Below are 14932 nucleotides of genomic sequence, written 5' to 3'. Positions count from 1 at the left end.
GCTGATGTCACTGCCTCAGCATCAGGCAAGGCTGTAGACGGGAAAACGTGGGTTATGCAATTTGAGAAATGGGTTAATCCACTCATGCATGAGGATGCGCTCCCTGCCGGGGCGGTACAACAACTTCCACCTTGCCAGTTTGCCCGGTGAATGACTGTCCCGTATATCTGATTACTACACAACGGTTATGCGTGTCATTATCAAGCTCACACGCTCCGTGGTGACTTTGATGCTAGTCACAATTTGATTTCAAGAGAAAGTGCCAGCAGAGACAAACACGCCAGCCCTATCAGCTGGTCTTTTCTGTAAAGAGCGTCTCGCGACGGGATAATTATGGCCAACATGAAGAGCTCAAGAGGGCTTCAGCTTGCGTTTAGAATTTACAAACGGAGTCATCATCACTCTGTCGGAATTATAGGAGCGCCTTTTTCCAAGGGACAGGTGAGAATGTATTGCTGTCGTTCACATATCCTGCACTTGAATTACATATGTATCGGTTATAGTTCGATAACATCATCAAACCATCGCGAAATAACCAGTTGAACACTTAAACGTTCCTGTGCCGCAGCCGAGGGATGGAGTGGAGCGAGGACCCGACCTGATCCGCGGCGCTGGATTGGTGGAGAAGCTTAAGGCACAAGGTGACGTCCGGACGCATTTATAGTCAGTAGTACTGTATGTACCGACACCAAATATCCGAGCCTACTGCTCAGAAAAGGACTCCCCACCTTGTAGAAATGGAGCGTTATATATTAATGTAAATACCAGAAAATATTTAACTCAAAGTTATCAGTAATTCTTTTTTAAATATATATATATATATATATATATATATATATATATATATATATATATATATATATATATATATTGAAAGAGATTTTCAATATCTGAGGCTTATCTGTTTAAAATAGACTGATGAACCTTTACAGGATCTTGAAAAATCCCCAGTGTCCAGTGTATGGCATACAATCCTTCTCATCACTAATTCATCAAGTTGAACTAATCCGTTCTTCCCCGGATTCTCAATCCGATATAGGCCTAATGTTATATTACCCTATTTTAAACTGTATGGGATGAGTTAGAGGATGAGATAGATGCTCTATGGTGTGTTGGGAAGACAAACTGTTGTAGGCTAATGCTTAGTCATACAGTGTCCTTACAGGCAGAGCTAAAAGTGGTTGAAAAGGATCAGTGGGTGTAATGGATAAACAGGATCAGATCAGTGTGCTTGTGTGTGTGAAAGGCAGAGAAAGACAAGAGGGAAAGAGAGTGTGTTCACGTGGGATCACAGTCATTCTAGGCACTCTGTTTTATTCATGGCACATAAGGGGCAGGATCTGATAGGTCGAGCCTATCTGACCATGTGCCACTCCCCCACTGTGTGTGTGTGTGTGTGGGGGGGGGGGGTTCATGGGGCAGGTACATGTTAACCCATGGAATATTGATACGACTCAAATTATGCTCAGTCATTTATCTCAGTGCCAATCAGTAAAGAACTCCAAGGCAAGTCAATACTTAGCCCAACTAGATGTTCCAAAAGATCAGAGTTCTTACTCTCTAACTGTAACAGAGCTAGCTGATAGTCACTCATTAGTAATACATTCAACCCTGTAGAGTTCATTCACATCAGTTTAGAAAATATTTGTTCTGAAGTTTGGCTAACATTGTAAAATGCACCTGGGGCTTATTTTGTAATGTTTTGAAACACCAGGACGTGTCATGATTAGACACAAATCCCAGTGTGAATTGACATATGGCATAACACTTTCCAATATATCTCATACATCTAGCATAGACATGAAGTTTGGATAGTTATCTAACCATAATGCTTGTGTAACATTCAATACTGTATATTCTCAGTCTTCTTTGTGGTTCCCGGTTCTCATCTCCACCATGATTGTTCTTCAACAGGATGTGATGTCAAGGACTACGGCAACCTGATGTTCGAGGAGCTTTCCAGCGACGAGCCAATTGGCCGCGTGAAGAGACCTCGAGCGGTGGGCCGCGCCAACGAGCGCCTGGCGGGCGCTGTGGAGGAGGTGAAGAAAGAGGGGCGTACCTGTGTAATGCTGGGCGGAGATCACAGGTGATTGACAAGTCGCAATCACCCCACTTCACTGCTCATCAATGCTCCATGAATCAATGATCCAATTCTGATCAGTTAACTTTTCGAATATCAAATTCAGCATTTGAGGCCTTTTTTCTTCCACGTAAATTCTCTCTGATATGGCCCATGTCCGGTACAACTGACGTGAACGCTCTGACCTGTTTGTGTTGACTGTAGTTTGGCCATAGGCTCCATCCACGGCCATGCAGCAGCCCAGAAGAACCTGAGTGTGGTGTGGGTGGACGCCCACGCGGACATCAACACGCCCCTGACGTCCCCCACAGGCAACATCCATGGACAGCCCATGTCCTACCTCATCCAAGAGCTGCACTCAAAGGTGACCTGTGGTCTAGTCTCCTGTCTGACTCCTCCTCTCTTTCTTATTCTCACCCCCAATATAAAGAAGAATATCAAAAAGAGGGGCATAAATGATGCAAAAATAGCTCTTATTTTCAGTTTCTCTTTATATTTTTACAGTAGTTTCCATATTGTCATACATCTCAGTCCAATGTGTGTGTGTTTTTCTTCAAATGTATTTTGCGTTGTGAACATTCATTGTTCTCAGCTGGTTCTTACCAAACCCATGTCTTTGGTAATACCTGTTATGGGAACTCACTTGTGAAACGTCTATTGTTTAATCAACAGTTCTCTATTTTAGACCTGTGTCTGGTCAAATGAACCACATCAAGTTCTCAGAAACCTCTTTAGTGGCCTTCTGGAAAGGGAGGAAGTTAGTGAAAACATAGGGCCCAGTCATAACAACCTTGACTGTTTCTCAGCAGATTGTCATGTTATGTGATAAGCTTTACAGCAGAAAATCACAACTCACTGGTTTCCAGGACAGACTTTGTTCTAGACTAACTGCCATCTCAAGTTTAGAACCACCATTACAAGTACAGTAAAGCTGTCAGTATAGAACCAGAGCTTGTTTGAGTTGTTTTGGATACTGAGCTTGTGTTTCTTATGGAAGTTTGCGTGTGTATAATCTACTTTAGGTCCCAGTTATGCCCAGCTTCTCCTGGATCAAGCCTTGTGTATCAGCCAAAGATGTTGTCTACATTGGTCTTAGAGACGTGGACCCAGAAGAGCAGTATGTACAAACACACACACTCAAGAGATATGCAGACAGCCTGTGCATGCTTGCACATTTTCTACCATTAATCATAAATCGGAATTAAAAAAGATGCGTGAACACAACCATCCATAGTCTCAGCAAAGAAAAACAATGTTTCCTCCAATCTTTTCCCATTTCAGCTACATCCTGAAGTACCTGGGCATTAAGGTGTTCTCCATGACAGACGTGGATCACCTGGGCATAGCCAGAGTGATGGAGGAGACCTGCGACCACATGTTCTCTAAGTAGGTTGTCCTCTAAGTGTTCATTTCTACAGTACTTTGTTTGTCTTGACGGACCTGTGACGATCCCTGTTCTCCAGAGTGAAGAAGCCCATCCACCTGAGCTATGACATTGACGCCCTGGACCCGTCCATATCCCCTGCCACAGGGACCCCCGTGATAGGGGGGCTCACCTACAGGGAGGGGGTCTATATCACGGAGCACATCTGTCAGACAGGTGGGCTACACACTTACAGACATGCACCTTTGTCACACACATGGGATCCTGGGTAATGTGTTGACCTCCATGTCTCCCCTCTGGAAGGTCTCTTGTCTGCGCTGGACATGGTGGAGGTGAATCCCAAGCGAGGGAAGACGGAGGAGGAAGTTCGATCTACGGTCAGCGCCGCTGTTGACCTTGTGCTTGGCTGCTTCGGTCGCCTCAGAGAGGGAAACCACCCTAATGACTACCGCATGCCTGAGCCCTGACTGGCAGATTCAATGAGTAGGCGACTGACAGGCAGGCAGTCAATGAATCGACCTGTTTGACTGAGGTGATCGGCTAGTATTTATTTATCTGGAATCCAGTTGTATTGATTTGATAGCTTTTTATATTTCCTTAAAAATAACAGATTAAAATGCCTTTTTTTAAATCAAAAAGCAATCATGGTAGATATCTTGAAGCTATATTTGTGTTGATTTGTTGTGAGTTTTCTTTTGACAAATACAACACACAAGTCTTTAGTTAACATAAAATGTATTTCTGTAGAAAACATTCATTGATCAGTCGCACAAGATTTCTCACACATTTCATAACAAATAAAGGACTGCATCTAGGATGAAACAAAGCAACACTCCCTATACACACTTTTAAAGGCAGGAAGGGCTGAGACAAGTGGCAGGAACAAAGTGACTGACTGAAGGAGTAGGAAGCTGGATGTAGCCTCAAGTGATCATTCTAGTCTCTTTCATTCCAGCGCCGAAGGGAGGATTCTTCCTTAAATCATAATCATTGATCACCAATCAGGAGTGAACTTGGGATCGTCCTCTGCATGCACTTCAGGTTCACTTGTCTACTGTATTTGACCAGGGCAAAGAGGAGGAGGTGGTAGTGGACAGGAAGGGGGAGTGAGTGATATAAAAGTGAAAGGTTGAAAGAGACAAATGGGAGGGGGGGGCATACAATGACAGACGGTGTACTTCGACCTCTGGGCTAAAATAGACCCTGGGCCAACACACGCCATTGGTGAAGAGCGGGGGCATGGGCACAAGGCTGAGAAAGGGGCTTGGGGAAAAAGGCCAATGAGAGTGTAGACAGCAATTCAGGGAGGAGGGAGAGATGAGGGAGGAGAGCATGGGAGGGGAGAACCAGACTGGAGGGAAAACCAAAGGTTTCCCCATAGATGTGACACAGAGAGGAACAGTCCCAGTCGCCTGTGATGGTTCAGGAGCAGTGAATCAGACAAGCCTAATTGCACAATGAGTTAGACCCCGTCTACAGAGCTAAACTCTCGTTACCAATCACATGAACACTCCACACACTGCAGCCATGTCTGACAGTCAGTACGACTAACTTCTCCATATCCACGAGCTCCAGTCTGAATGGCTCCCTTCTGAACAAGACTTCTACATGTCCACAGACACCTATCCTGAAACCAAACCATGAATGTGTGGAGTCTGGAGGATAGGGGGTTTATATGGGCCATGTCTGAGAGAGAGAGCGAGGGAAAGAGAAGTAAATGGTGTCGTTCATAGGATAGCAGGAGGATGGTAGGCATGGGACTGACAGGAGTGAAAAGGGAACAAAGGGAGTGAAAGAGGAGTGTTGTGGATGTCGGTTCAGAGGAAAGAGAAGGGAAGAACAGCACCTGTGCAAAATTACGACCGGCCAGTGATCTCTCTTCCACAAGGTTCAGAGCGGAAAGGCAGTATTGTTCCTGGGTGGGTCTATGGCTAATATAGATAGCAAGTCATGTAAGTGGACTGTCAAGATAGAACAGTTACTACGGGTAAGCCAGCTGCAGTCAAGAGTGTGCAAAACCCATCATGAAAGGCACAGACTACAATCCACACGCGCACAAACATCATACACTCACATTCACAACACACACTTCAGATAAAAATAAATGTGTCAGACCACATGAGCAGCCAGAGGCCCAGCTCCCCACGGAGAGAGAGAGACCAGAGGGGTGAGACAGGAAGATGGAGGGAGGGAGGGAGGGATGAGAGGGAGTGTAAGGAGAGGAAGGCTGTTCCACGCTGTTAAGTCGACAGATACAGTCTCTGGAGTTCTGAGGAGGAAGAAAGGTGTTCATTTTGTCCATCAGTCTGTCTCATCCAGGCTGCAACGTCTTCGGAACTCCTGGCCTCGCTCATGAATCCACTTATTAGACACTGGAGGGAGAGGGAGAGAGTGTCAGAGAGTCAGACCAACAGTGTGACACCGGCAGGAGAGACCCCTAACCCCTCCCCCTAACCCCTCCCCCTAACTCTTAACCAGCTAGGGAGACTGCTTGGCAGACTGGGATGGATGCTCACCCCACTTGTTGCCCACCAGGACTGGGCATGCTGCATGTCTGGTGCTGTAGTCTCCCTCCCCACTGGGAAACAGGTTGTACCAGAACACCGCCGTGCCCTGGAACACACACACACACACAAAAGGTACATTTTCTCATTGTTTTCCTGTGGCATACACCACGCCTGGCCCGTCAATAAATCTCTAACAACAGCAAACAAACCTTTTTGGGCACTACCGCCGCCCCTACGTCAGTGAAGACAGTGGCGCCCCCTGATGGCACGTCACTCATCTGCAACACACAGGGTAAAGGCAGGGCAAATAAGACAAGACGGTACAACTCATATTTGGAGCACTGGAAGATGAAGGTGGAGATACTCACGTATATGAGCCAGGTGGCGATGCGGTTACCAGTCCCCAGCTCTTTAAAAGCATCTGGTTCATCTTTCTACAAAAGACACACACACACACACACACACACACACACACACACACACACACACACACACACACACACACACACACACACACACACACACACACACACACACACACACACACACACACACACACACACACACACACACACACACACACACACACACACACACACACACACACACACACACACAGTTTGTGATACTGAGGCATGTCTCGTTACCTTAACATAGATGAATTCAAGCCTGCTATTAACAATAAACGACATTTACTGTAAATGATTGTTCAAAAGTCATCAACCTTAATAACAAGTGTGTGTGTGTGTGTGTGTGTGTCACTCATCATTCTTTTCATGCTTAGTCATCCACTCGTTCACACAGCTCATATTTCCAGTACAGGAATAGAAGGAGGGAGAAAGAGAGGGGGAGAGAGAGAGAAGAGTCTGGCTGTTTACCCGTCCAAAGTCAAAGTGAGGCTCATACTGCCCTCCTACACCATAATTTGCCACCTGAGGACACAGAGAAAAGCACAGTAAACCCAGAGGCCAGACACACACTGCCCCAGTGGTGATTCTAGTGGACTGTACCCCTCCAACCACCCCCCACCCCCCAGTGGTAACCCAGTTGCCCTGCACTCCAGGAAGTCATCCACGGGCGAGTCACCTGCAGCTCCTCTGCCGTCTTCACATCCAGACCTGTGATGTCTTCGATCCGCTGGTTGATCTTGTCCACCACGGTGTGTTCATACGACGCCAGCCACGCACTGGAGAGGAGAGGAGAGGCACTCACACGAGGGCACACGCGTGACCCAGAGCCCAGTGTGCTTACACACGCCTCCGGACAGACGGCTGGATCAGTGCTTTCGTGTGTCTGTAATTCTGTTATGGTTCACAAAATCTGAAGAGGGTTCGTTAGTTGCAAGCAGACAGGACAGCTGGTTGAAACGGAGCAGAGAAATCCTGCAAATGAAAGAGAAAGACAGGACCACTAGGGGGCAGCGCCCTGTCATCTAAGTATCAATACCAGGACATCGCTGTGACACAAGAACCCTCTGACGTAAGCATTTGAAATAACTTCAAATGGTATCACTGACTGATCAATCCCACCTTCCACAGTCCCCAAGCAGACTGAAGCACGCAGAATATTTGAAAGCGTTTTAAATACTAATTGACCCCGTTCTGGAGAGGAGAATTGGCCTGCAGACTGCGCAGAAAGTGGAGGGGGACGAGGGCGGGAGGGGTAGACGTCTCCTACAGGTGCACTACCAGGAGGAGGGTGACGAGAGGGAGAGCAGACAGAAGCGTGACCTGGTGACCCTTTTAACCCCTTACCTCTTGGAGACTCTGTAATGGGCGGTGGTCAGTTTCCCTGTCTGGGGGTCATGCACGGTGGCTCGTCTTAGCTAGCTCCCCCGACACAGAGAGACAAAGAGGTAGGGGAGGGGGTGAGACAGACGGAAAGAGAGAGAGAGAAAGAGAGAGAAAGAGAGAGAGATGATTGATCACTAGCTGATAGATGTGTTGTTGGAGAGCTATGCTGATACCAGACTAGCCATGCTTCAGTACAGACAGAGGGAGGCAGCATGCCAGTCATGCCGCCTGGACTGGAAGCCCGCCTCTCCTGGCCTGGTAGCCAATCACAGGAAGCCCCTCTGGCTGGCTTTCAGTCCTCATCCTCTATCTTGTTATCAAGTCATGGTAGTGGCAGCATGACACCCTGGTCAGAGCACTGAAAGTATCCCTTACTTAAGCACCAGATATATAAATAACCACGAGAATATATTTATACAGCAGTGGTGAAGCGGATCAGTATGTTCTTGTCTTATGCCAATGAAGAACATGTATTTGCTAGACTCCCATTGAAAGCTCTCAGACGTGCATCCGAGTTCAGTCATATGGCTAACCGCTTGAGGGAGGCTAGCTGTACTCTTAACCAAGGTGTCCTGCCCAAGCAGAGTGGTGCAAGGGGCGGGACTCAGGGATGACAGGGGTTGGGCTCCACCCTCCCCCCCCCTCTTACCTCTTGCTGATGCGATAGTGAGCGGTCTCCAGCACACCAGTGACGGGGTTGGAGATGGTGGCTCGACGCAGCTGTGGAGCCAAGCCCCCAACAGGACACGGGTTACAGGGACACTTCCCCCCTCCCTCACACCCACAGGTCGGCGCAGGCACGGCGCACACTACCCAACGCTATGCACACGAGCCGACACTGGGCTGCTAGGCGAGGCTAACCTGGCGAAGCTAGGCTAGGCGAGGCTAACCTGGCGAAGCTAGGCTAGGCTAAGCTAAGCTAAGCTAGGCATCCGTGCCGTTCTGTCCTGCTCACACCCCAGCTTCATAATATCCTTTGTCCGATTAGCTAAGAAAACAAGATGAAAAGGAAGATTCCCGGAAACACAAAACTTACCGTCTAACCATTCAACTGTAACCCACTCTACACAGACCTACTGTGCTAGCTGTGTGATGTCTGGGTCTCCCCCCCAGTCCCAGCTGAGCATGGCTGCTGGCCAGCCAGTGTGGAGCCAATAGGAGCTATCATGTACACAGTCCTCATGCAGGGTGGAGAGTGCAGTTCAAGGGTGTTGATGGGACATGCATGACCATGTTGATATTTTCACATCAAACACTACCATACACTCCACCATAGCCCCCATCAGTCAAGGGCAGAAGGGTTAAAAGCACTGTGCTTCCACACACTTCAGTTTTCTTTTTTTTAATATGATTTTTAGAGAAACCAAATCAAATCCTTCATAAGTTTTTAACAGTATTTTTAAATAGTATTTGAGCCAGGCATGTTGTTGGATGACTCTCTGCAGCTGACTGAGGCGAGGCGTCTAAGCTCTGAGACTGGACTCACCCGAGGTTTGGCCAGCTCCTTGACCTTCTCAATCTCCTCGTTGGACATGATATCGTGGTAGCGTACAATACGGGGGCGGTCCCACTCATCTTCCTGCTTCACTGGACCAATCACGTACATCGGGTGTCGGTTGTTGTCAAAGTAACGACAGAACATGCGCTTCTGTCTGCGAGGGGTCTTAGAAAGAGAGTTTAAGAGGAGGAAAGAAAAAATAGAGAAGATAACGTTTATTTCCTAAACATGGTATATAACAACCTATAATTTTAGGAGAATTCAAACAGAGCCTTTGAGCTAGAGTTTGAGTGCCTACCATCGTGATGCCCTCTCCACGACACAGCTTCTCATACTTCCTCCTCTCGGGCAGGTAGTCTCCCTCTTTCTTCTCCTTCCCCTGGTCTTTGCTCTCTTTCTTACCGCCCTCCTCCTCCTCCGCCTTCCTCTGCTTAGCCAGCTGGTACTCAAAATACTTCAGGTTGCCGTTGGCTCGCTGGTGGGCTGGGTCTGGGGGACACAACATTAGGGGTATAACCTTATGCCCATCTTAGGAAGTCACTCACCAAGTCCCTTGCTTCAAGTCGTTTGTCCAAAACCTCAGTGAACAAAATGTCCCCTCTCACCCAGTATCAAGCTGCATCATGACATGCTGAATGAACCAAAGCCAATATGCCTGACTGCATTTACAAATAGTATTTGATCCAGAACCGCCAGAGCACTCACCCAGGGCGAGCAGCCTCTTGGTGTACTCCAGGGCTCTCTCCAGCTCCCCCTGCTGGTAGATGGAGTAGCTGAGGTAGTCCAGGATGGTGACGGCGTCGATGAGGCTGCTCTCCCCCTGGTCCAGCTGCCTCAGCGCCTGGGCCATCCACAGCTCCGTGTGGTAGTAGTCGGCGTCGGAGTAGGCAATCTTCCCCAGCTCGTAGCAGTCCTCCACGGTCATGGTACTCTGGAAGACCACCCCTGGGGAGGTGCCTGGACGAGGGGACGACGACACACACAGGTGAGTGCATGCAGCGACACACACACACTCATAAGGGAGACAGGAAGTCAGAGGACATGGGGACTGTGTACGGTGTGTCATTCAACTGATTTGATCTTGGTGGAGCGTTGTCGCACTAAACTTTACAGACTCCATCGGTCCTCTGTGGGGGTGGGTGTGTGTGTGTGTCTCCCAGGCTCACCTGGCAGCTGCCCGGTGGAGATGGTGTGCGTGTCCAGCTTGTAGGTGTCCTGCAGCCTCATCAGGGCCTTGGCGGCACCAGTCTGGTCGTCGTCGTTTGGGAAGTGCTGCCTCTGAATGGTCAGGTTGGAGATAAAACCTGGAGAGTGGGGCGAGAGAGGATTCAGATAGATAGGAGATGCAGGCATAAGCGTCAGTTTCCCGAGAGTAGAATAACAAGTAAGTGCAGACCTCTCCTTCCTGAGCTTTCATCATGTGATGCTGCCTGGGCACTGTCTCAGCGGAGTGCATGTGTATGTTGGTACTACTGGGTTTTTAATACACACGTATGTGTGTGTGTGTGTGTGTATGTCTGGTATCAAGAGTGCTGCTGACCGTCCGACATGTCTGTGAGGACCAGGTTCTCCAGCTCTCCCCACTCAGTGTTGAGTCTCTTCATCAGCTTGAAGGCATTCACAGGGTGACCCAAGAAGCCCTCTGGGTCCTGGGTGGCTGTGGAGGTCAGGGCGTCCAGCCTCTCGGCCCACCTGGCCACACACACAAAGAAATACAGCTGTCCTTTAGCAGGAACCACTCAATGACTATGGAAAAGGCTTTCATTCATGCAACACACCCTGTTATGGTGACTGGACTTGTCACTGTTCAAACACAATAGCAGGTGAGAAGTAGGTCTAGCAAGCCAAGCTCATTGTTACACACATGATGATATTGTATTTCATGGGACAGGTGAGACAAGATCCAGTTATGTAATTTAGTCTTCCAGAGCTTTCTGTCTCCTGCTCTCTCATGCAAACAAAGGAAGGAAGGACAGAGATGGTGGGATGGTAAAACACCCGTTTGTGCAACAAGAAAGAAAGAAATAGAAAAGAAACAAAGAGGGAGTGAGAGGGAGAGAGAAAGAGAGAGACCAGATTAATCTACCTATCAGGTGCTTCTCTTACTTTTTGACTCGCTCTAGCTTGCTCTCCTCTGCTCTGATGTAGTCCTTCAGAGAAATTACCAGGTCTTTCTCTGTGAACAACAGGTCTGTCATCTGGCCTGGGGAACACACACACACACACACAAACAAACAAACAATCAGCTAGACACACATTGCCAGACACAAACAATACTCAGACAGAATTACATTTTTTCAATCAATGCCTGAAAACAAGAACTCACATAGTGTGGATATTATCAACAAGCAAATTTGTACAGTACTCATTGATTTAAACCAAATCAATAGAGTCAACGGCAAGTTGGTTATAATCGCAAGGTAAAGAGAGATGGAAAAAGAGAGTTTTACCAATGGAGGTGAAGAAGTCATTGTGAGCGGAGGTGGTGTAGAGGAGACAGCTCAGTAACACACACCAGCAGCTAGCCCTCTGCTCCATCCTCTCACTGCTGCCTGGCTCTGTACAGGACACAGGTGGACATGGGCTCAGTCTCTGGCTCTATACAGGACATATGTGGACATGGGCTCAGTCTCTGGCTCTGTACAGGACACAGGTGGACATGGGCTCAGTCTCTGGCTCTGTACAGGACACAGGTGGACATGGGCTCAGTCTCTGGCTCTGTACAGGACACAGGTGGACATGGCCTCAGTCTCTGGCTCTGTACAGGACACAGGTGGACATGGGCTCAGTCTCTGGCTCTGTACAGGACACAGGTGGACATGGGCTCAGTCTCTGGCTCTGTACAGGACACAGGTGGACATGGGCTCAGTCTCTGGCTCTGTACAGGACATATGTGGACATGGGCTCAGTCTCTGGCTCTGTACAGGACACAGGTGGACATGGGCTCAGTCTCTGGCTCTGTACAGGACACAGGTGGACATGGGCTCAGTCTCTGGCTCTGTACAGGACACAGGTGGACATGGGCTCAGTCTCTGGCTCTGTACAGGACACAGATGGACATGGGCTCAGTCTCCCTCTGGGAGACTACAGCTAGACGAACATGAGGACAAGGAGGAAAATCCCCTGTCCAGGACATTTTTCTTGAAAGAACATTTAGATAAAACCAACTTGTAATCTAAATATGCAAGTCTCACATGAGCACAGCACTCAAAATCTGTGAAGTAATTTGTTTGAATGAAACTTCAAAAAGAAAGTCCAGTTAGCTTAACATAATGATCTTCATGCTAATCCACTGAGGCTGTCTAGAGGGGTGCTTGTGACCAGAAAGGCAGCCTGCTGGGAGCCTGATACCAGGGCTTAGCTCTGAAGGCTCCTGCCAGGCCTGCCTTTTCCTGGTGAAAGGAGCTCTGTAGTACCCACTGAGTGTACATGGGCCCTTCCAATACCAGCTCTGGCAGCGTACCATGCCCCCCCGCCTGCCCTGCCTCGGCCCAGCCAGCGCTGGGCCTTTCACTGCTACCACTCACCTCCCCATGCCTGGAACGACTTCATCAAAAACAACTACAGATCTACTACAAGTCATTCACTGAGTTCTTCTACAGCCAGATTGACTACTAAACCTGAATGGATAATGGCGTAGGCTAGCCGGTCTGATCAAACCCACAAAGAGTGCTTCAGATGAACTGCAGGGCTACACATGGCCCTACGAGACAGCAAGTCAGTGTTTTCTTTGGATAGTGTACATCTGTAGGTTCTCTATGACAGTGGTTCTCAAAGTGGGGTCCCCGGACCATAGCCAGGCGTCCGCAAAATAATTTTTGTGAACAAAAATATAAAATAATCTACAGATGGGGACCATTTGCACCAATAAAACAAGAATTCTGTGTCCATTCAAGGGCACAAAGGGTATGCTGAATGGGGGTTACGATAATGGGGGGGGGGGCATAAAATGTTTTCCTCTGTAAGGGGTCCCTGGGCCCTAAAAGTTTGAGAACCCCTGCTCTATCATAGCTGCCCTGTCACAGAGACAGTCTCAGTAGATCTGCTGCAGGGTGTCCTCCTGAGAGAACAGCTGCATCTGAAGGACAGCAAGGAGATGTGGAGGACTGGGATGGAAGGGAGGGTAACTTTACTTACCACACAAGCCCATTTGGAAGGGCAACTGTTACAACGGGCAATTACGTTAGAGGAGAGCGTCTACACATACACACAGACAAAATACTGCAGTGGAATGGAATTGAGCAGGACAGACTACAAGGCGGATGAGGAAAGTTCTAGAAGCCCAGAATTGTCCGTTCTCCGCTCGAATAATACTAGTTGTGTCATTAGGAGCAGTGAACAACACATCCTAACGTGCAGTGAGTGCGACTGCCTCGCTGTCTATCCCAGTAGGTTGCCGGCACAGCAGCCATATTGGCAGCCTAATTGGTAAAAGAAAACGAGTCCTGACATAAACCCAAGGAATGTTTCAAACTTCTTGCTGAAGTAACGACAGTTTCAAAGATTAGGGGATAGTAAAAAAGCGAGACTGCCACGTCCGTGCTCCTCCCCCCATCGCAGAATTTTGGGAGCACTCCTCATCCCCATCAAAATACGTATTTTCTTTTCCTATTCCAGACGGAAATCGTAGCGCCAATGACAGAAGGAAACGAGAAGCTAACTTGCTTATGGATAGCAAGATTTTCACTTCCCCAGTAGAAAATCTAGCAACCCGTGAACTAACAAATTAACGCAACTCTAATTAAATCGTGTGACAATAACTGCTTCTGAAAAGTTACTCAGGCGTTGTAAAATAAAAGCATACCTGACCTTAATTTCACCTTTACGAATAAGTACTAAGATTTTTAATTCCCTGACTTAGTTTTTGTTGCCATCATAAACCCGTTAGATTGAGGTCAAATCAAAGCCTCCGGAGAGTGGGCGAGAAAGTGAAAATATGCAGTGACAAGACACATTTTAGAAATTAGAGCACGTTCAACCTACTATAGCACAATAACTATGTTATCCTGATGATTTACCAGTCTTTTACAGCCCACTAAGGAAGATATATTCGAAATAGCAAAATCACAAATGAAACATATGCACACAAAAGCGACAGGCAATATGAAGTAACACAATAAATATTATTTCGAACCATAATAAGGTGTTTACGGTGTGCCTACCTTTTATCGTTTCGGCACAACGTTCTGAATGGAGCTAAAAAATCCTCGTGTCGATTGCTACTGCTGTTTTTTGCTAATCGTTGGAATGTGTGTTTAGAGCTAAACCGAGCTACGTTTGGGATCTATTCCATTTCGAAACATTGCATCCTCCCACTTACCTTCAATCTTTTAGTTGTATTATTCTCAAATAATTAATAACTAGGAGATAATTGTATAGAAATAAGACTAGCTTATATTGCACATATATTATACACGGACTGAAATACATTTTAGTTGTTTAAAAAGACATATGAGGGCACATGTTTTTGGAATGGGATGTATCCTTGCTCGACACTGGTCTGCCTTTTCTCCATTAACGTTTTCAGAAGGCTGTTGTCGCCACCCGGCGGCAGAATGACAAGCGAGTAGAAAACCGGGCCTGAACAAATGAAACAAATGAACTTTAGAGGTGCAATAATTTAACCAACCTCTAGACGTAGACAGAGTACAATGTTTAAGTGATAAA

The 14932-nt window shown here is 47.5% G+C and overlaps 2 protein-coding genes across 4 annotated transcripts; one reads left to right on the top strand and one right to left on the bottom strand.

Annotated features, from left to right (window-relative positions):
* The first annotated feature begins 159 nt into the window (after positions 1-159).
* arg1 (arginase 1) lies at positions 160-4105 on the top strand. The gene is made up of 8 exons (XM_084671089.1): positions 160-441; positions 569-641; positions 1915-2089; positions 2288-2447; positions 3106-3200; positions 3365-3469; positions 3547-3683; positions 3771-4105. Exons 1-8 carry the CDS (start codon positions 334-336, stop codon positions 3932-3934), a joined length of 1017 nt encoding a protein of 338 aa, XP_084527215.1. The 5' UTR covers positions 160-333; the 3' UTR covers positions 3935-4105.
* An 80-nt stretch (positions 4106-4185) lies between these two features.
* Positions 4186-14770, bottom strand: p4ha1a (prolyl 4-hydroxylase, alpha polypeptide I a). Of its 3 annotated transcripts, none has more exons than XM_084671087.1 (15): positions 14586-14770; positions 11716-11823; positions 11372-11468; positions 10806-10957; positions 10432-10569; positions 9971-10222; positions 9564-9754; positions 9254-9430; positions 7729-7799; positions 7061-7160; positions 6853-6906; positions 6343-6408; positions 6184-6252; positions 5984-6080; positions 4186-5839 (listed from the first exon to the last, which is right to left on the bottom strand). In XM_084671087.1, exons 2-15 carry the CDS (start codon positions 11801-11803, stop codon positions 5769-5771), a joined length of 1623 nt encoding a protein of 540 aa, XP_084527213.1. In that variant the 5' UTR covers positions 11804-11823; positions 14586-14770; the 3' UTR covers positions 4186-5768. The 3 variants fall into 3 exon arrangements, with proteins under 3 accessions (XP_084527213.1, XP_084527212.1, XP_084527211.1); XM_084671086.1 differs by lacking the exons at positions 7729-7799; positions 14586-14770 and adding exons at positions 8417-8487; positions 14428-14571; XM_084671085.1 differs by lacking the exon at positions 14586-14770 and adding an exon at positions 14428-14571.
* Positions 14771-14932: the final 162 nt, after the last annotated feature.

This window comes from Hypomesus nipponensis, chromosome 13 (genome assembly GCF_054491055.1).
Source record: "Hypomesus nipponensis isolate SF chromosome 13, ASM5449105v1, whole genome shotgun sequence".
Lineage (NCBI taxonomy): Eukaryota > Metazoa > Chordata > Actinopteri > Osmeriformes > Osmeridae > Hypomesus > Hypomesus nipponensis.
Note: the sequence above shows the minus strand (reverse complement) of the source record. Positions and strands in the feature narration are given on the sequence as shown.